This window comes from Delphinus delphis, chromosome 2 (genome assembly GCF_949987515.2).
Source record: "Delphinus delphis chromosome 2, mDelDel1.2, whole genome shotgun sequence".
NCBI classification, from domain to species: domain Eukaryota; kingdom Metazoa; phylum Chordata; class Mammalia; order Artiodactyla; family Delphinidae; genus Delphinus; species Delphinus delphis.
Genome location: NC_082684.1, coordinates 102,363,140 through 102,383,066, shown reverse-complemented (window position 1 = coordinate 102,383,066; position 19,927 = coordinate 102,363,140). Strand labels below are relative to the sequence as shown.

The following is a 19,927-nucleotide window of genomic DNA, read 5'->3' as shown; positions in this document are numbered from 1 at the left end:
CCATGCCCTTCAGTATCTCTGGCCATAATTCGAGAAGACTAAACTTTAGTGGGGTGGGAGGAGAGGGGAAGGATTTAAAATGATTTTTTTTATGAATGGTGTCTTATGCCAGGGATCCACTCTGCCGAGAAGCCTCTAGATGCCCTGGACATAACTCTTCTACTGCAAGAGCCTCTCCTTTTAGGGTTAAAGAGACCTTCTCACTTCCAAGAAACTGTAAGGGACCTAGAGCCTGATAAGAACCCACGAAGCAGAGAGGTTTCCAACAAGGTCAGAGGACTTACCTTACTTGTTGTCCCGTGGTTGTTGAGACAGAAGCACGTCCAGATCCAGTCTGGGGTTAAGTCAGTAAATCCTTATTGAAAACTGCCAAGTACTAGGCTCTTGGGCAGCTGGGTATGATAAACACCCTATATCCGTGGAGGGGGACCTGACTCCAGGAAACCATCTGCAATGGTAATTCAAGTTCTTGAGGATAAGAACCCCATTCTTAAGTTATCCCTCAGGGCCAGGTCCATAAATACCAGATGGCTTTTTAAAGATTTTCACTTCCCATCTAAAAAGAGAACTCCTGCAATTCCGTAGGAAAAACTGGTCCAGCTTAAAATGCTCAGGAAGAAAACACTGCTCTGTTATTTAAAATAGGTCATAATGGCTCCTTAAAACCAATTTCGGGAATGAAAAACAGACGAATGAGAAAGAAAACTCAGTTGCACTTTTAAAAAAATAATAAAAGTAAAAGGGTCAAATACAAAAAGACTATGTTGCCGGACCATCTGTACACGACTGCTTTATGTACAGACCGACAGAATCATTAGAAAAGAAACTACAGGAGCAATTACTAATGGCAACACATTAAGAGAGGCAGCCCTGGAACATTTTTTAAAGTCTAAAGAAATACACTGAAGCCTTGCACTTACTACTTCACAGCCACGTGGGGTGATGTGAGTCATTCACTCTCCCTCCACTTCCTTCTACCTTTGGATCGAGTGGGGGTAACAGTATCTGTCCTATCTTTCTCACAGAACTATTCTCAGGAACAAAGACAGTGTCTGTGATAGTGCTTTGGAGATGACAAAACCCTTGAGAGATACAGCAGGCTATTTCTCCGATCTTTGAAGGCGATCTACTATAAACTCTTTCATTTCTTTCCCTCTTCCTTTTCAGCTTTTTAAAAACCCATTTGATCTAACTTACATATAAAGCACTTTACACTGACTCATTTCTTATTCATGACAAACACTACTACATATACTACTATCATTTCTCCATTTTACAGAAGAGGAAACTGAGGCACAGAGGAAACAGCACAGGCAGGATTCAAACCCAGGCAGTCTGGCTGTACTGTCCTTGCTCTGCACCATGCGGCTCACCTAAAGTTATCGAGCGTTCTATTGACTAATCTTCAGCCATCTTCATTTTATCAGGATCCATAAAACAAAAGGCAACTTCGTGAGAACCATCTCATCCAAGTGCTGAAAGGAATCTGAGTAGACATCTCAGTAGAAAAGAATCATTTCTATTCTTCCTTTCATTTGATTTCCAAAGGTTCAGGAGACATTTTTTGTCTTCAGAATACTGTTAGACAAAAGTACAGAATTCTGTGTGTGTGTGTGTGTGTGTGTGTGTGTGTGTGTGTGTGTGTGTCTGTGTCTGTGTCGGGAGTGGGGCAGTGTCACCTCCCTAAGGGTATTCAAAGTCATCTTTTAAATGCAAACTAAAAATTTTTTGGTACTATAGAAGATCTGGTAACAAGGCGAGACTGTACCAAACATCTAGCCCAGTACCTGACACATCAGGCAATTTGTCGAAGGATTGTAATTTCTGAAAATATTAATTTCTCATCATGCTCAGATCCTAAAATTCTGAGAACAGAAATCAAAAAATATTAGGTAACGGTATTAATCTAGAGCACTGGTGTCTAAACTTTTCATCATGCACCCTTTTTCATAAAAATGAGAGCATGTACTCCTGGTGTGTGTGTGTGTGTGTGTGTGTGTGTGTAGATAGATAAAAATTTATATGTACATTAGTGTTTTAAAACACTATATAAAATCTTATGAACATTTAAAACAAAAACATATATTGAAAAATAGTAAATAATGAGCAGAAATATAAGTTCTGGTATTTTCTTTCTGCATCCCAGTGTACAGTCTTGAGCACCTTGAAAGATGCTCACCCCCTACCCACCCCATCACCTTGGGAGACTAGTTACACAGGGAATATTGCGTGATTTTAGAACAAGAGCTCCAGGGTCAGGATGCCTGGGTCCACATCTTGGCTCGCCTTTTAACTCTGTGTGACCCTGGGCAAGTCATTCATCTTTCCTGGTCCTCAGTTTTCAAATCTTTAAAATGGCGATAACAGTCCCCACCTCACAGATACGTTGATGCTTAAATAATGTAATGTGTGAAATGTGCTTAGCACAAAACAGCCAATCAATGAATGATGGTTAAACCAGAACTGACATTTAATGCAAGCCTCCTTTTTATAAATGGAGAAAATGAGGCCCAAAGACATTACCTGACTATCCAGGCCACACAGCTGGGTATCTCAATGGTTGCCTAGAAGCTACATCTCCTAGCCCCACACCAGTTCTCTTTTAACTGTACCCCATTAATTCTAGATAAAATGGAACATACCCCTGGGGGTCCCCAACTTGTTCTCTCTTTACAACACTGATATTGAAAACAAGGGCCAAGACTCCAGTGCCTTTCCTTTGGTAACTGTTGGATATTAAATCTATTTAATATCTCCCTTAAACCTGTTCTCACATTGCAATCCATACTCCAGTGGTGTGACACCACAGCACATCAGGAAAAGCTCGAGCCTGCAGCTAGCTCATCACACGCCTGAGTGCTAACACAGACAGCAAGAAGATATTGCTGGGGAAGCAGACAGCTAAGATCTGTGCATTTCAATGATGCAGATTTTTTCTTAAAAAAAAAAAAAGACCTATTATAAAGTAATAATAAAAGAGTAAGGATGGGGCGTGGGTTGAAGTACAGATGCTAGAAGAATGGCAGAATGTTGATAGCTGTTGAAGGTGGGTGATAAAGACATGGGGTTTATTTTAATATTTTATTTGCCTTGTGTACCACAATAAAGTTAAAAAAAAAAAAAAAAAAACATGGCAAGGGAAAAAAAGTAGCTGGTGTAGAGACCTCAAGGACCATGAGGAAATGAAGGCAATAGAGAGGCAGTCAGTGGACTTTGAGAGACATTTTTTTCCAAGTCTGCATTCTCTTAATTGTCAGCTGAGATGAAATATACAAATATTCCTCAATAATAATAACCACACCCACCTTTTCCAAGTCTTAGAAAAACATGAGATGGCCATCAATACAGGTATGGAGGACTGTGGGAATTCACTTTGATAGTAGACAGACTTGCATCCACTCTTGGCCCATCAATGACAAAAAAGACAAACGTCCCCCCATTGCCTCTAAGTACTCCTCTACCCTTCTTGGAATGGTCCCACAGACAGGTGTCTCCGAAGAAAACAGCTCTGTCTTCCAGAAGGAGGGCCAGCCATGAGGAGGATCGGATGGCGGGCTGCCGGGAGGATCTCAGTTCCCAGGGTCCCTTATCGCCCCTCTCTCTCCCCTGGGCTGGGGTATACATTCACACCCAACCCAGGAAAGAGGCCTCAGCAGGAAGCTGGGGTGGCCACAGATACCTGAGGCCCAATCAAAGGAGATTAAGACTCTGAATCTTGAACCTGAAAAGAAAGAGGCCTCAGTACAAACACCACCCCTCAGTGATTCTCACCATTCCTTTGGCTGACACTGAAGGGTCTTCTGTACAATACACAGGGTGTTGTACTGGGGTCTCAGTGTGAGCCAAAAGAGTCAGAGCCTGGCCCTGTCCTCAAGGAGATGGCATTCTTGTACAAGAGTCAGACAGAACAAACCAAAAGACCAGGTGATAAGAGCTGGAGCAGACATATAATCAGAGCTCTGCGAGCGGAGGAAGGGCCAGCCGCCTGGATGGCAAGGCTCTGTTAGGGGAGACGTGTCGCTGGGGGCGGGGGGGCGGATCCTGAACAGCCTGTGCTGGCCAGAGAAGGGCATTCCAGGTAAAGACACAGAAAGGCCAAGGCATATTTTTCTTTCATAAGCATACAGGCAGCAGTCTTTTACTCCAAGTAGCACTTTCCAGAAAAGAGGTGCTGACGGAAGAGAACAGCTCCTAAGAGGTTTAGATTCCAATTGTCTGGGCTGTTAATTAATTAACTTTGCAATCCTTTAGTAAAGGTGACGATGGGAGGATCACTCAAAGATAATAAAAGAGTGGATTTTAGAAGATACAGATGCCTGTAAAAGTCCCCCAGAAACTCTTGCCCCATTTTCGTTCGGTTCAGAGAGAAAACACGTGGAAATAGACAGGCAGGAGGAATTATGCAAATTAAAACTGTAATCTTCACCACACTTAATCCTGCAAAAGTAATTATGGTGCTCTCACATTTTACACATCAAGAAACGCTGGTCCACGATTTCCCTGGTGGTCCAGGATTTCCCCGGTGGGCCAGTGGTTAGGACTCCGCACTCCCAATGCAGGGGGCATGGCTTTGATCCTAGGTCGGGGAACTAAGATCCAGCATGCTGCACGGTGCAACCAAAATTTTAAATTTTTTAAAAAAAATTCTAAGGAGGAAGCAATTATGATACAACTGTGAGCCATTCTGGGGGCCCTCAAGCAACTTAAATGTCTCGGTATTCCTCAAATACAGACCACCCACCCTTTGTACCAGGCCTGCTGATATAAAATGCTTTAATCCAGATCTACTAGATCAGAATCTCTGAGGGTGAGGTCCAGAATCCATTTTAGCAAGGCTCCCCAGGCATTTCTTACACTAAAGTCTGTAAACTCATAATCACCGAGTCATCCATTTATTTACTCAACACATATTCCATAAGCGCTCATTATTCGCCAGACAGCGCTGTCCCAGGTACGCACAGATGTAAGCTAGAGCTGGGCAGTGGATGGAGCGTATGGAGAAGGATGTGAGGTGCGGAGAGCGGGCTGTCGCAGGAAGCCCAGGGAAGCCCTAAAATGATTTTTAAATGAACTTGGAGTCGTATGTTTAATTGGAATACATTAGTTTTTCCTACTAAAAACATCAAGAAAACCCTAGAAAGATGTATTAAGAGCAGATGAAGCTGGGCTTCCATGGTGGCGCAGTGGTTAAGAGTCTGCCTGCCAATGCAGGGGACATGGGTTGGAGCCCTGGTCCGGGAAGATCCCACATGCCGCGGAGCAACTAAGCCCGTGCGCCACAACTACTGAGCCTGCACTCTAGAGCCCACTATCCAACTACTGAAGCCCACGTGCCAAGAGCCCGTGCTCCGCAGCAAGAGAAGCCACCGCAATGAGAAGCCCGCACACCGCAAGGAAGAGTAGCCCCTGCTCTCAGCAACTAGAGAAAGCCCACGCGCAGCAACGAAGACCCAATGCAGCCTAAAATAAAAAATAAATAAATTTATTTAAAAGAAGATTTAAAAAATCATTTTATGTAGCCTTGTTATAGGAAATGTTTAGAAATGATTAAACACGTAACTGGTTACATGTATGTAAATTTAAATGGTATGAATGTTATGACAATAGTAATCGTTAAACAACATAGCAACCAAAAACAGAGATTCTGAAATATCCTTGCATTATTTATGACACTAGGGATAACTCAAACTGTTTTAGTTAAACCAGCGCACAAGAATCTTGCTCTGGTATCACAGACCTTTGCAGTCAATATAATTATCACTGCACATGGTCTGGTTCTGTCTGTGACCATCACTAAGAACAGTTTTGGGTAAGCTGGAATTCTCATGAGATTACCAACTATAATAACAGAGGTGTCGGCCGGCAGAGTTGTAATTACCGTCTGGAAACTCACTCTTTGTAGATATATTCTGAATACAGGCTTGCTTTATGTTTTCCCCCCAGTGTAACTGCCCGGGTTTCATTTTAACCGTTTAAAAATGTAAACTGAAGGAACAAACTAATAATCAGCACTGGAGGTTCCTTGTGCTCCTTTTTCATTTGACTCGGTTAACAAGTAACCTTGAGGTAGGGCTCCTCTCGGTGATTCAGCAAGTCAATGTCATGCAACAGTTAACAGTCTGAGCATTGAATGTGAATGACCTAGACTTCCTGGAAACAGAGGTCTCCGGTTTCACCATGGTGCCACGGTCCTTTAACACTCTGAAGTAAATCAATATTGTAGAAGTCATCAATGAGCTCCATTTCACACAGCCTTGAAAACTCAACAGGGATCTGAGGTACAAGGCGTCACGGAGCATTCATATTTTAGGAGAAAATGTGCATTCAGGTCCCTGGGCCAACTTTAGGAAAAAAAGATAACTCTTATCTGCTGAAGGCTGTCCCATTAAAAAAGAGCAACCAGAGGGCTTCCCTGGTGGCGCAGTGGTTGAGAGTCCGCCTGCCGGTGCAGGGGACGTGGGTTCGTGCCCCGGTCCGGGAAGATGCCACATGCCGCGGAGCGGCTGGGCCTGTGAGCCATGGCCGCTGAGCCTGCGCGTCCGGAGCCTGTGCTCCGCAACGGGAGAGGCCACAGCAGTGAGAGGCCTGCATACCGCAAAAAAAAAAAAAAAAAAGAGCAACCAGAATGTCCTAAGTGGTGGAGAAAGAGGGAGTTCCACTTCCTCGTTCTCCCCATCCCTGACTCTGTGTCTGAGAAGTCTCTGGTTCCACCCAGAACACAAGCTCAGCTCCTGAGGAGCTAAGCCTGGAAACAGCAGGGCAGAGGGAAGGGAGCAAAGCAGGAAGCGTTTGCAAAGTAATTGCAAGGTGTTGGATTACAGGTAAGGTTTCTTCTCCTTTTAAGGTCTCCTTTGGGGATATAAACACCTTGGTAGATGAAGTGCTATCCGATTTAAAATACTAATGCACACCACTCCCCAGAGCCAAAACATCATACACAGAGCCCTCGAGGTCAGAGGAACAAATTCAAAGAGCCTCTTCCCCCTTAGCTGCAAATAAAACGAAAACTCCTCTACAGTTCCTCTATAGCCACGCCCATCAAGCTCCCTCGCCCCGGGTATTATTTACATGTATGGAGAAGGGGGAAGGGAGCAATTTCTTTAACACCTGATCTAAGCGTCTGGTCTACAGCACGATCTGAGCATTTGGTGATTACAGCTCTAATGCTCTCAACGATCTCAACAGCTTCCCATTTTTTGTCCCCTGACGATGCGGAAAGCCTCGTGTGCCAGAGCATCTGACATGAGGTCGTTGTTGTTATTGTTATGATTGTTATGATTATTATGATTACCATGTAGGGGCAGAAAAGTTTTCCCTTCTTCCTTTCTAGGTTCTTTGGCTGGTCTACTAATTAAATTGAAAGAAGACAGATTAACAGGAGAAAGGCAAACAAAAGTTTAGTAACAGGCATACGTGGGAAAGACCCAGGAAAACTGAGTAAGTCTCTGAAATGGCAGAAGTCTGCACCTTAAATAGCATCTTCAGCTAAAGCAAAACAAGACTGCGGGTGGCGATCAGCTCTGGGAGGTCACCAGGAAAAGCAGAGGAAACAAAGGTGCGGTTGTTATGCAGATTAAAGTCCTCACCTTCTGCACTGATAAGAGCTTCTAGAGATAAGGTCGCACCCCCTCCCCCCCCACCTTCCTGGAGCAGCTGGGGAGACACCCTTACAAATGGAGATTTTCCTTATACATGTAAATGTCTCTTACAGAAAGGTAACTTCTGCTCGGGTTTTCCAAAGCTTCTCCTGTGGCTACAGTTTCTTAAAATAATCAGCCTCAAATAATCCTTCTGCCAAAGAGACACACGTTGCAGTGGCCAATGTTGCGCCCCTACGACCACCATTGTTATTACTTTAACTGAGGTTCAGAAAGGTTAGGAAACTTGCCTGAGGTCTAGCAGTTAATAAGTGGCCCAGGCAGGACCTAAACTCAGGGGTGTGACTCCAAAACCTCTGCCCATGACCATTAAAAACATCAGAGAAAGTGAAGGCTGGCAGCCACACTCCTCTTCAGGTTACCCTTGAGGTTAACCCTGCCTGAGCTACTCTGATGTAAGAGCCACAAATCGGTTCCAGCAGTAAATCATCTCAATGAAGAACTGAATCATTACATCATTTCAAGGTGGGGATCTCTTGTGACTCGGCGACACAGGAGTCCGCTGGCCCCTGCAGAGTTGGGGGCCTCCCTCTCCCCGCCCCCTTCACCCACCGCCTCCCAGTCTCCTTTGCCCCAAGGGTGGTGCAGAATTCCATCCACACCACAGACCGTTTGCACAGCAGCCCCCGTTGCAGGGCGGATGGTGCATCTGCTGCAGGGCAGAGAGGGGGGAGGCAACTCGAGAGGAGAGCCCTATTTTTCCACAGTCTTCCGTTTCCAGGCTCACAAAGGGAACCACACGCCGGTCATGAGGCAACCATGTCAGTGGTCTACTGACCTGGTTTAAGGTCTCTTAATTAGGATCTATTCTTCAAGGTCCGTGCTCTCTGGCCAGTCACAGGCTGGGGCACACAGGGGCTGAGTGAAGAGTGGAGACGGCCCCGGGCAACCCCCTCCAGAAGTGCTAGTGATGGCTGTGCGGGGCAGTGCCTATCCCAGCCACAGCCCCACCTTATCCCCAAGGAGGGAGCCCTGTTCACTTACAACGCCTCGGCCCCGGCCATCACTATCCCGGGGTACAACTGGGGGACTCAAGAATGGGAACGATGCTACTATATATAAAGTAGATAATGAATGGGAACCTACTGTATAGCACAGGGAACTCTACTCAGTGCTCTCTAATGGCCTATATGGGAAAAGAATCTTAACAAAGAGAGGATATATGTATATGTATGGCTGATTCACTTTTCTGTACACCTGATACGAACACAGCGTTGTAAATCAAATATACTCCGATAAAAATTTTTTACAAAAGAAGAAGAATGGGAACGAGGTTTCTAGAAGCCAGAGGGAGACCAGTTCCTGGGCAGCTGAGTCGGGGGTAAGCACAGCTGGGGTGAAGTTGATGCGCAGAGACCAGGAACAGGGAAGAGGCTTGCTGTAGAAAGAGCAATGGACCAGGCATGCAGAGAGAAGGAGCTGGGTGGCACCAGCTCACACAGAGGAAGCTGAGAGCGTGAGGGCCAAGGGCCAAGACGGCTTTCGAGTCCCCAGCTTCAGTCCCCGGGAGGCTCAGGAATCTTGCAAGTATGAACATGGCTGTGTCCTCTCAACAACTACTCCCCATCTTGGTCCACGCTAACGGGTTCCTGGCCACCAAAGACCTTCAACTAAAACCATCTATATACGCGTATAAAAAAATCTTCCCTAGCATATACTCTTTTCTTCAAGTGTTAACCAATTGTAATTGTGGCCAATCTTTAACTGAAGTTTCTAAGTGAGCGCATCTCAACCCTGGCTGCACACGTGCACGCACAGAAGCACACACACGTGACTGAATACATGCTCACTTACATATATGTACACACACAGATACACACACACACACACACACACACACACACACACACTCTCTCTCTCTCTCTCTCTCTCTCTCTCTCCTTCTCTCTCTCTCTCTCTCTCTCTCTCTCTCTCTCTCTCTCTCTCTCTAAGATAAAATCTACCTGGAACTGCTGAAGGGCAGCCAGGGTTGAGATCCACTGTAGAGACTTGAATCCACCAAGTTTCTCCGTGTAGTCAGGGAAAGCAAATTCAAAACCACGAGGTACTTCCTCTGAAAATCATGAAACACAGCCTTACTTAAAGAAGGCACCTCAGAAGCCATGTACAGTAAGTCCCTACATATGAACCAGTTCCGGTCCGAGAGCATGTTCGAAACAAGTCCAACTTGTTCATAAGTCCAAAAAATTTAGCCTAGGTCCCCAACTAACACAGTCGGCTCTATAGTACTGCACTGGAATAGGTTTATAATACTTTTCACACAAATAATACATAAAAGAAACACAAAAAATAAAGAAAACATTTTGACTCTTAACAGTACGGTACCTTGAAAAGTACAGTAGCACAGTACGACAGCTGGCATCCAGGGGCTGGAATCGAGTGAACAGGCAAGAAGAGTTACTGACTGGAGGAGGGAGAGGAGGTGGGAGATGCTAGAGCTGAAGGATCGTCAGCAACAGGAGACGGAGGGCGAGCTGCAACGTCACTCACACCTGACGTGGATGGCACAGGTTCTGGTTCCTTGCCAGAACCAGATGCACATTCGCATCTTTGAAAGCTCGCAACTTGAGGGTTCGTATGTAGCGGACTTACTGTAGTTGAATCCCTTGCTTTTAAAACAATGGAATGTAAAGCCCAGAAGTGTGGAGCGTCTCCCTGCATGAGTGACATCATGGATTAGAGGGACTGCTGGAATTAGAACTAAGTTCCCTAGTTCAAAAAGTTTTGTGTACATCTAATTTTCGCAAATTAAGTCTTTTACAAATCAGCAAACTTATTATTTAAAGCAATCCTGAAAAAAAAATCATTCTGATATCCAATTCACGATCTCCTAAGTGTATCTGTGTTGACACTTTGGATTCTTGTACCTGAAGCTTCTTCTTTTTTTTTTTTTTTAACATCTCTATTGGAGTAGAATTGCTTTACAATGGTGTGTTAAGTTTCTGCTGTATCACAAAATGAATCAGCTATACGTATACATATATCCCCATATCCCCTCCTCTTGCGTCTCCCTCCCACCCTCCCTATCCCACCCCTCCAGGCGGTCACAAAGCACCGGGCTGATCTCCCTGTGCTATGCGGCTGCTTCCCACTAGCTATCAGTTTTACATTTGGTAGTGCGTATATGTCAATGCCCCTCTCTCACTTCATCCCAGCTTCCCCTTCCCCCTCCCCGTGTCCTCAAGTCCATTCTCTATGTACATGAAGCTTCTTAAAATGGAGCAGATTTATGGCCTCCAACACTAGCGTAAGCAAAATCCAATAGAGAAGGTAAATCTGCTGCCACGATGAACAGTAAAATTCCTGAAGCCAGACTCTGGAGTCTTATGCGGGGTTATTAATATGGGTACAGTAGTTACTAAATTTGGAGAGAGGCAGGGAAGTGAAAGCAGTAGCAGAAGGTCGGGAGTGAACTTAAGGGTTTGATCTAAGTGACCTCACGACAGTATCATTTCTAAAGACTTCTTCAGAAAATTAAAAAAAAAAAAAAAAAAAAGAGTGGGCTCTTCCACTAGTGCAATATGCCATTGCACTAGTAGAGTTTTCAGACTGAATTTTAGAAAACTGAGCCTCCAAGATTGCCCTAAATAAAAACAGGAAGAGAAAACCCATTAAGGAGTTATTGACCATTAACGCAGAAACATGGAAAGGCTTGTCAGATCTTTGGCATCTGGGTTACTAGAGGAAAGGAAGGCCCCTCAAAAAACAGAACCATGGGAAAGTAAGCTTTGGTGGGATAGGGGTGACAGCGCAGATTCTGTTGTGCTAGAGGAAGAAATCCTGCCTGATGGCATGGCGAGGGCAGCCTGAAGAACCAGGTACAGCCCGAGGGCACTGGAGAAGGGCGGTGGGGACATTAAAGAAGAGGCTCTAAGTGAACCCCCAAAACACACGTCACCAATGTCAGTTTCAAAAGGTCTCTTCTTAGGAGTTGCGTTCTTCCTAATGGGATATTTTCACACTGACTGCCTTGAACCGCACGCTGATATTCTATTTCCATTCTAGAAAGATCACTGTGCATTCACATAACACACTATTTATAACACATTCTGTTTTCCTTGTCGCTAATCAGTCAAACTCGGGAAGAAATCATGAGCATTCTTCCTTTAATGGCACCGTGGAATTAATTCCCTCTGAGAAAACTGAGAATAAAGAAGTTAGGTCATTAAATTCCACACTCTCGGGAAAGTAGTAACTGTTTTGCTGCTCCCAGGAGAAATCCATCCTGAGTCATAACTGTAAACAACATTCACAACCAACAGAAGAAGGTGCTTTTCAAGGCCCTCACTACCTGAGGATACCCACGACAGCCTTCCCATGACTTAGGGATTTTCCAATTACGGATCCTGTGAATCACAGATGCAAAAGTTATAAAAGAGCAACACACGGCTACATATTCAAAATGCCTCTAAAATTTAGTCCATCCTTTCACACAAAAAAGACAGCGTTTGAGATTAACGATACTCAAGCAAACCTTAGTGTCTGGTACGATCACAGTATCGATATATGTGTGTTCAACGGTTAATGGTTTATTAGCTGAAAGAATGAATGAGTGAAAGAAATAGTAAGTAACTTGCCTTTTGTACCTAGGCATTTAAAGTTCTTTTTTTAACCCCAGCCTCTCGGCTTGCGGGATCTTACATCTTAGTTCCCTGATCAGGGATCAAACCCTGGTCCTGGCAATGAAAGCGCAGAGTCCTAACCAAGAGACCGCCAAGGAATTCCCTGAAAGTTCTTATTTACCTTCCTCTCTCTGCATTTGCTTTCTCTGATGAGGTCAATTTCTCTGCCAGTGTTACCAAATGCCTCTCTCGTCCACAGTCATTGCACAAAACCACTTCTGTGAATGGTGATGGGAAACACTAATAACATATTGAATCATAAATGCCTCTACTCTCCTGTTTCTCTAGATCAAAATGTTCCAGCCAAAATTCTGTCTAACTTACACCTCATCCTCTGGGTTATTTGCTTGTTTGGGTTTACACCTTCAAATCAGCTTGATTCACTCCCTCTTGAATCACAGGTCCCAATTCTGCAGCCTAAATCAGCTCACATCCGAGAAGACCCCTGAAGGATGTGTGCTGAGGAGGCTTAATCCGCCTACTTAATCCCACCTTAACCAACGGGCAGCCTTTACTGCACAAATTAATCACACCAGCTCAAATGACAACACTACCCTCCAATAAGGCTACGTTGATTTTCACAGTGTCCTTTCTACAAATATTTCTAAGTGATTCCAATTCATTCCCTCAATTGCTCAGAGTCACAACATGCTTATAAAGTGTATTAGTAACTCAAATGTAAAACATGCCCTAACCTTCAAGGCCTCCACCATGTTTAGATTCTCAACTGTCTCTCTGTGTTCTAAAACCGACTGCCGAGGGGCTTCCCCGGTGGCACGGAGGTTAAGAATCCACCTGCCGGGCTTCCCTGGTGGCGCAGAGGTTGAGAGCCCGCCTGCCGATGCAGGGGACACGGGTTCGTGCCCCGGTCCGGGAAGATCCCACATGCCGCGGAGCGGCTGGGCCCGTGAGCCATGGCCGCTGAGCCTGCGCGACGGGAGCCTGTGCTCCGCAACAGGAGGGGCCATAACAGTGAGAGGCCCGCGTACCGCAAAAAAAAAAGAATCCACCTGCCAATGCAGGGGACACGGGTTCGAGCCCTGGTATGGGAAGATCCCACAAGCCACAGAGCAATTAAGCTACTAAGCTGTGCACTGCAACTACTCTAGAGCCCACAAGCTACAAGTACTAAGCCTACGTGCCACAGCTACTGAAGCCCGCGCGCCTACAGCCTGTGCTCTGCAACTGCAACAAGAGAAGCCACCGCAATGAGAAGGCTGCGCATCGCAACGAAGAGTAGCCCCCGCTCGCCGCAATTAGAGAAAGCCCGCGCACAGCAACAAAGACCCAATGCAGCCAAAAAATTAATTAATCAATTAAAAATAAATAAAATAAATAAAACCAACTGCAGGTAGGCTGAATATTGTGTTTGTGTGTGTGTGCGTGCACACGCACGCGTGCATGCATGCACATGTCCCATATGTTGAAACCTAACCCACAGGGTGATGTTATAGGAGGTGGGGTTTTTGAAAGGTGACTAGGTCATGAAGGTGGAACCCATATGAACGGGATTAGTGCCCTTATAAACCTTGCCCCTTCCACCGTGTGAGAAAACGATGAGAAGTCCGCAACCAGAAACAGGGTTCTCACCAGAGCCTGACAATGCTGGCACCCTGATCTCAGACTTCCAGCCTCCAGAACTGAGAAATTTTTGTTGCTTTTAAGCCACCCAGTCTATGGTACTTTGCTACAGCTGTACGAACCTAATAAAACACCAACTTACTTCTTCCATGCTGAGTCCATGCTCTCCCTGGCTCTTTCAAATCTCACCTCTCTTCTACACCCTTTTCAGTCATTTTTCAAATGCTTAAAATAATCATCTATTGGCCAAATAGCAATGACCACCTTTTTGCCTTAGAATTTACTTCCTCCCCAAACCCTTATTTTAGATTACTGGCCCACTCTACTGCTCATCATTTAGGGAATTTGCTACCTTTACCCATGGAAATACTAGGTAGTATCTGTGTTTGAAGTCCTCCATCAAGGACTGGGCAGCTCACTGGAGCATGCACAGATAGTAATGGAGAAAGGATGAAGAGAAATACAAAAGGGTTATTGTTACTCTTCTGTTCGATACAGATACTTCAATGTTGCAAACATGGGCATATAATAGATACAAAGTGGATCAGACCTCAAGCCAACACGTTGTAACCCCTTTCTTTGCCTATGGTCATGCCCATGGATATCAAACCCTAGAGGTAAAATAGATGCAACTCTTTGTAAGAAAATTAGGAAAGTTTGAATCTATCCCATCTGTTTATGGGGCACCCATACGTGCAACCCATTAAACAAACATTTAATGAGTGTCTCTTATCTTAAGGCACTTTGCCGGTTGTTGGGAAAACAGAAGACAGGGAGGCCTTGCCCTCAAGGAACTTTCAACTTAGTGGGATGCAGTCACACAACAGGACACAGCAACACAGTGTGATAAGTGCAGGTAAAGGAGCTGAGTACCAGGTGCACAGGAATACCAAGCGTCCCAGAACCCAGTCAGGATCCAGACAGGATAGAGAATTCAGGGCATAGGAAAGGGGCATATACAAAGGGCCGGGTGTGAGTATGAGGAGGGAGGGCAAGTACTGGGCTGGGTACTTTGGGGAATGCACGGCACTGACACACACACCTTACATCCCTCCTGGGGGAATAACACCTGAGTGTAGAGATGGAGATGATTTAGGACAGGGTGGGCTCTCCAATCAGTGTTCGGAGCAGTGTTCTGAGTGTCTCTTCTCATCAGGAGATCAGAAAAGAGAAAGATCCCCGAGGAAGACATGAAGGCTGGGGGTGCAAAACGGGATCTGAGGCAGCCGCGGAACAATGAGTACATGGGGCGGGGGGGTGGGGGAGGTCCTGCTGCCGTGGCAATGACCTGAACGGAGCTGTACATGGGCAGAGAAGAGGGCATCTTCCAGGCAAGGTTAGAGCAGAAAAACTACAGAGAGCCGAGAGGAGGTGGTTAAGGGACTGCTTAGCTTCTGAGTCAAGTAACTCCTAGCCTATTAGAATAACAGAGACATGTAAATGCACCTCTAGAGAAATCTGATGAATAGGACTGCATGGTGTGGAAAGAGTACTAAACCAGCAGTCAAGAGACCTACTGCTCTTCCCCAGCTCTCCGTCAAATGAGGGTGCACAAGGACAGTGTCCATAAATGATATGGGAAATAAACTTAGTCCTTTACAACCAGCATTCTTTTTCTTCTTCTTTAAAAAAAAAATAATATGAAATAAAACAGAACATAGTGGGACTGCCCTGGTGGCGCAGTGGTTAAGAATCTGCCTGCCAATGCAGGGGACATGGGTTCGAACCCTGGTCCGGGAAGATCCCACATGCTGCGGAGCAACTAAGCCCGTGCACCACAACTACTGAGCCTGCGCTCTAGAGCCCGCGAGCCACAACTACTGAGCCTGCACACCACAACTACTGAAGCCCTTGTGCCTACAGCCTGTACTCCGCAACAAGAGAAGCCCCTGCAATGAGAAGCCCACGCACCACAACGAAGAGTAGCCGCCGCTCGCCGCAACTAGAGAAACCTCGCGCGCAGCAACAAAGACCCAACACAGTCAAAAATAAATAAATATATTTATTTTTTTTAAAAAAATAGTCTGCATGTGTATTGCCCACAGGCAAAAATATTGTTTTGTGAGACATTTGCTTCTGATATATAGACACAGATGTGTATGTGTGCACTTGATCTAGATGTAAAATGTGTTTCTTATTGTGGGGTCACAATCCAAAAAAGTTTGAAAAACACAGGACAAGAAGATGTGAAAGGTTTCTTCAAATCCTAAGATTCTCACTTAGCCTTTAAGTTCTAACCTATTTTACAGGTGAGTAACTCAATCTAGACATGAGTTCTGGTATAAAGTTGAATAAATCCCGGGCAAAGTTAAGCTATACCAGCACATAATTCAAAATTTAACCTTACCTAAAACAATACCCTTAATTAAATTAAATATGACAAGTCTCCAGGAAATAACTATGCCTCACATATGTTGTAACACAGACACACCTGCATATTCAGAGCAAAGGGTTAGCCTTACATCTGAAAGGATTTCATTCTAATCCAGACACGCATATCTGAAAGGATTTCATTCTAATCCAGACAGGCACATACAGGAACAGTGTTCTGCAGAAATTTTATCATAAAACCTATTCAAGGTAGGATTTTAATGTTTCACTTTAAAAAGATCTAATGCCAACCCTTATTTTTAATACCTTTACCAACAGCAAATTCTAGCAATCTATTGATTGTGTGTGACACACATACTTTTGAAACCCTTTACTGGAACAGGTGGCTTTTTAACTTGTAGATTCTGACTCAGTGTCTCTGCCTATGGTACCATCTCAGCCTAAACCACTTTCAAAAAGCTATCATCCAAATGAACTTCAGGACTTCAGGAGAACATGAATAAGCAACTTATTAAATCCTAAGTACTTCCCTGTTGGACAAGTCATTTTCCCAGAAAGGCACGGGGTAATTTATGAGCATATGTATGGAGACAAAGATCACTAATGCTGGCAGTCTGTATGAGCCGAGCAAACATTTTAGATAAAGACTATACGTGTCAAGAGCCGTAACAGTGCCAATTCAACTTATTCTGGGGACTCTTTCATCTGAAGCAATCGGATGTCATAGGAGACATGATCTCAGGTATTTTCACCATCCCTGCTACCAGGTGGCCGGGGCAAAATCATAGATACCCAAACCGGACCACAAACAGGTGACACGACTTGCCCACTTACCAGACTTCTGCCTCACTCGGACTAACACTCAAGTTTTGTTTGCTGGTCTTACTAGGTCTAGCCCTGAAACCACGCCCCCAATTTCTGCCTTGCACATAAAAGGCCCTTCCTCGATAAAATACTTTGTCGTTCTCCTGTGAATGCTAACTCAAGGTCAAGAGATTCCCCAAACCCTGTAACGTAAGATTCCAACTCATCCTGGGTTTTTACTGAGGCTCTGAGGAAGATGCCAGGCCCACAGGCACGAGCTAACTCCCTGCCCGCAGTGCCAGCTACTCAGCCCCACCAGGAGGCAAACTTCACACCACCCGACCCTGCGGCTGACTCCACGGATGCCCAGACACGGCCCCGCCGAGCACTTTACAACCGGAACGTCTTTTGGAAGTCCTCCCGTCTCGCCCCCTGATTTTACAAGGAAGGAAACAGAGGTATGAGACTCGCGCGCCTTACCCAAGGTCACTTCAGCCCGAGGACCTCCAGCCTCTGGCTGCCAGCTCACACAAACTAAACGCGAACCAAGCTGTTTCTGCCCGGTATTTAAGCACCCCAACGTTGCCACTTGCGGTAACCAGAACCACAAAAGACCCAGCCGGTGGATCGGGGGCACCCGGGCGCGCCAAAGCAGGCAAAATCCTCCGAGTCCGAACTCTCCAGGAACCCGAGGGCGGGCGGAGTTTTTGGAGGGGGTGAGAGAAAGCCAGGGAGCGAGAAGAAAAGAGAATCCACGGCGGCCGCGGGGCGGCGGGTGGGGTGGGGGGTCTCTGCTCGCCCACAGCCCCGGACGAGGGGCCCCCTTCCTCTCAGGCCGCCCCAGAGGCCCCCAGGGGACCCGCAGCCCGCCTCCCCGCAGTGGCAGGCCAGGCCTGGCGACCGCCGCCGGGCTCACCGGGTGCGTAGCGCCTGCCACGCGGCGTCGATGTCGGCGTAGAGGTTCTTCTCGGAGGGCTTGCCCGAGCTGACGCCGTAGCCCGAGTAGTCGTAGGAGAAGATGTTGCAGTTGATGCGCGAGCCGAGGCCGATGTAGAAGCTGCACATCTGGCCGAGGTCCACGGCGTTGCCGTGCGAGAAGAGCAGCGTGTAGCGGCTGGAGGGCGCGCAGCGCACGAACATGCAGCCGAGCCGGTTGTCCCGGGCCGTGCGCGAGAAGAAGACCTCGACGGCGTCCAGCTCGCGCTGCGAGTACTGCCAGTCGGCGCGCTCGCTCAGGTGCAGGCTGCACGCGCCGGGCCCCGAGCCCGCGCCCTCCTCGGGCTGCTGCGGCGCCGGCTGGGCCGCGGCGGTGGCGGCGGCGGCGGCGGCGGCGGCCGAGGCCGGGGCGGGGGCGCCGGGGCCGCGCTGCTCGGGCGCCAGCACCGTGTAGGTGGGCTCGGGCGGCAGGAAGGCCAGCTTGGCGGCGATGCGGCTCGGGCAGGGCGGGCAGCAGAAGAGCCAGCACAGCTCGCCCAGCGAGAAGCCGTTCATCCTGGGGCCTGGCTCGGGCATCGGGGCGGCCTCGAGCCCGCCGCCGCCAGTACGGCAGGCAGGCAGGCAGGCTGGCTCGGGTGCGAGGGCGGGCGGGCGCGCGGCGAGGAGCGCGCGAGCAGAGCACGGAGGACGGCTGCTGCCCGCCCGCCCGGCGGCAGGAGGACGGGGGGAGGGGAAGTGCAGGAGGAGGGAGGCGGGGCCGGCCCGGCGGGCGCCGAGCTTAGAGTCGGGGCGGGTCAGCGGCGGCCCCGCGGGCCGGGCGAGGCGCGGGCGTCTGGGGCCCGCGCGCTGCACACAAAGCGGGCGGCGGCGGCGGCCATGCCGGCTCGAGCGCACCGCCCCCAGGCCCCCGCTCCCGCACGACCGCCGCCGCCGCCGCCACTTCCGGGTTACCGAGCGCCCGCGCCCCGGCCGGGCCCTGGCGCCGGGCTCGGCATCTGGGCGGGGCTCCCCGGCCACCTCCTCCGACTCCGCGTGTGAGGGCGCGGGCACCTGCTCTGGCCTGGGAAGCGAGTCCTCCTTCCCGGGACGGACCGGGGCCCGGAGCATGGGGCGCGCGGCTTAGGGGTCTGCGTGGGGGGCAAGGGGGCAGATCCCCAGAGGGGGCCCTGGAGGGGGCGCCGGCACCTTTAGCCCCCTGGGAAGCACGACCTGGGGCCGACAGGGGCTCTCCGACAGGAGCGCAGGGCCGACAGGAGAGCAGGGACCCGGAGGAGCGGGGTACCCGGGCTTAGGCACGTGGGGCAGGTGGGCCGATCCCCAGGCCGGACAGTGGAAGTGGCGCGGGTATCCTCCCCGATCGGACCATTCCCCTCTCTCCCCTCCCCCTGAAATTCCCTTCCTCAAATCCAAGTTTTCTCATGCATGGAGGTTCTTGGGAATCTATTGAAAATTTAACGAGTGGAAGAGAGTTGGAATGAACCTGAAATACTTGACTCTTTGGGTCCATGGTGCTTTCTGAACTGCCTCTTCCCAAAGTCTCAGGACCATAAAGGGTACTGGTGGTGTGGGATAGAGCGGCGATCGCTGTATTTCCCTGTTACAGGAGGCTGTTTCTGCATATGTAGCCACAGTATTGCTTTCCTAGGGACATGACTGGGCCTTTAGTAAATCCCTGTATCTATAAAAGTCAGCTACTATAACAGGGCCGCACTGTATAGTTAGCAATATATCACGTGGCCGTTGTCATTTCTAATCCCACGGGCAGTAGATTTTCTAGTAGCAGCTAGGCGTCCTTTACAGTGCTAGTTTCTCAAGGCTTGTTTCTCGGGCCCCGGATTTTTAATGGTCTTAATCAGGAAAGATTTTATAATGATTTAAATCCATTGTAATCTTGGCATGCACCTTTACGTGATTTTTTCCCCCCTCCAAATATTACTCTCAGTGCCTTGAGACTGAGTAAGCTCCGGTGCCAACTTCGCAGAGCCTTCTATCCTT

General features: G+C 47.7%; 1 protein-coding gene across 1 annotated transcript in view; it reads right to left on the bottom strand.

The window, feature by feature from the left end:
* The window catches only part of ABHD17C (abhydrolase domain containing 17C, depalmitoylase), a 56,965-nt gene extending 38,076 nt beyond the window's left edge, over nucleotides 1-18,889 (bottom strand). The window contains exon 1 of the mRNA XM_060005331.1: nucleotides 17,913-18,889. Within this exon, the coding sequence (XP_059861314.1) occupies nucleotides 17,913-18,508 (596 nt within the window). The 5' untranslated portion in view covers nucleotides 18,509-18,889. The remainder of the gene's footprint in view (nucleotides 1-17,912) is intronic.
* Between the last annotated feature and the right edge of the window lie 1,038 nt (nucleotides 18,890-19,927).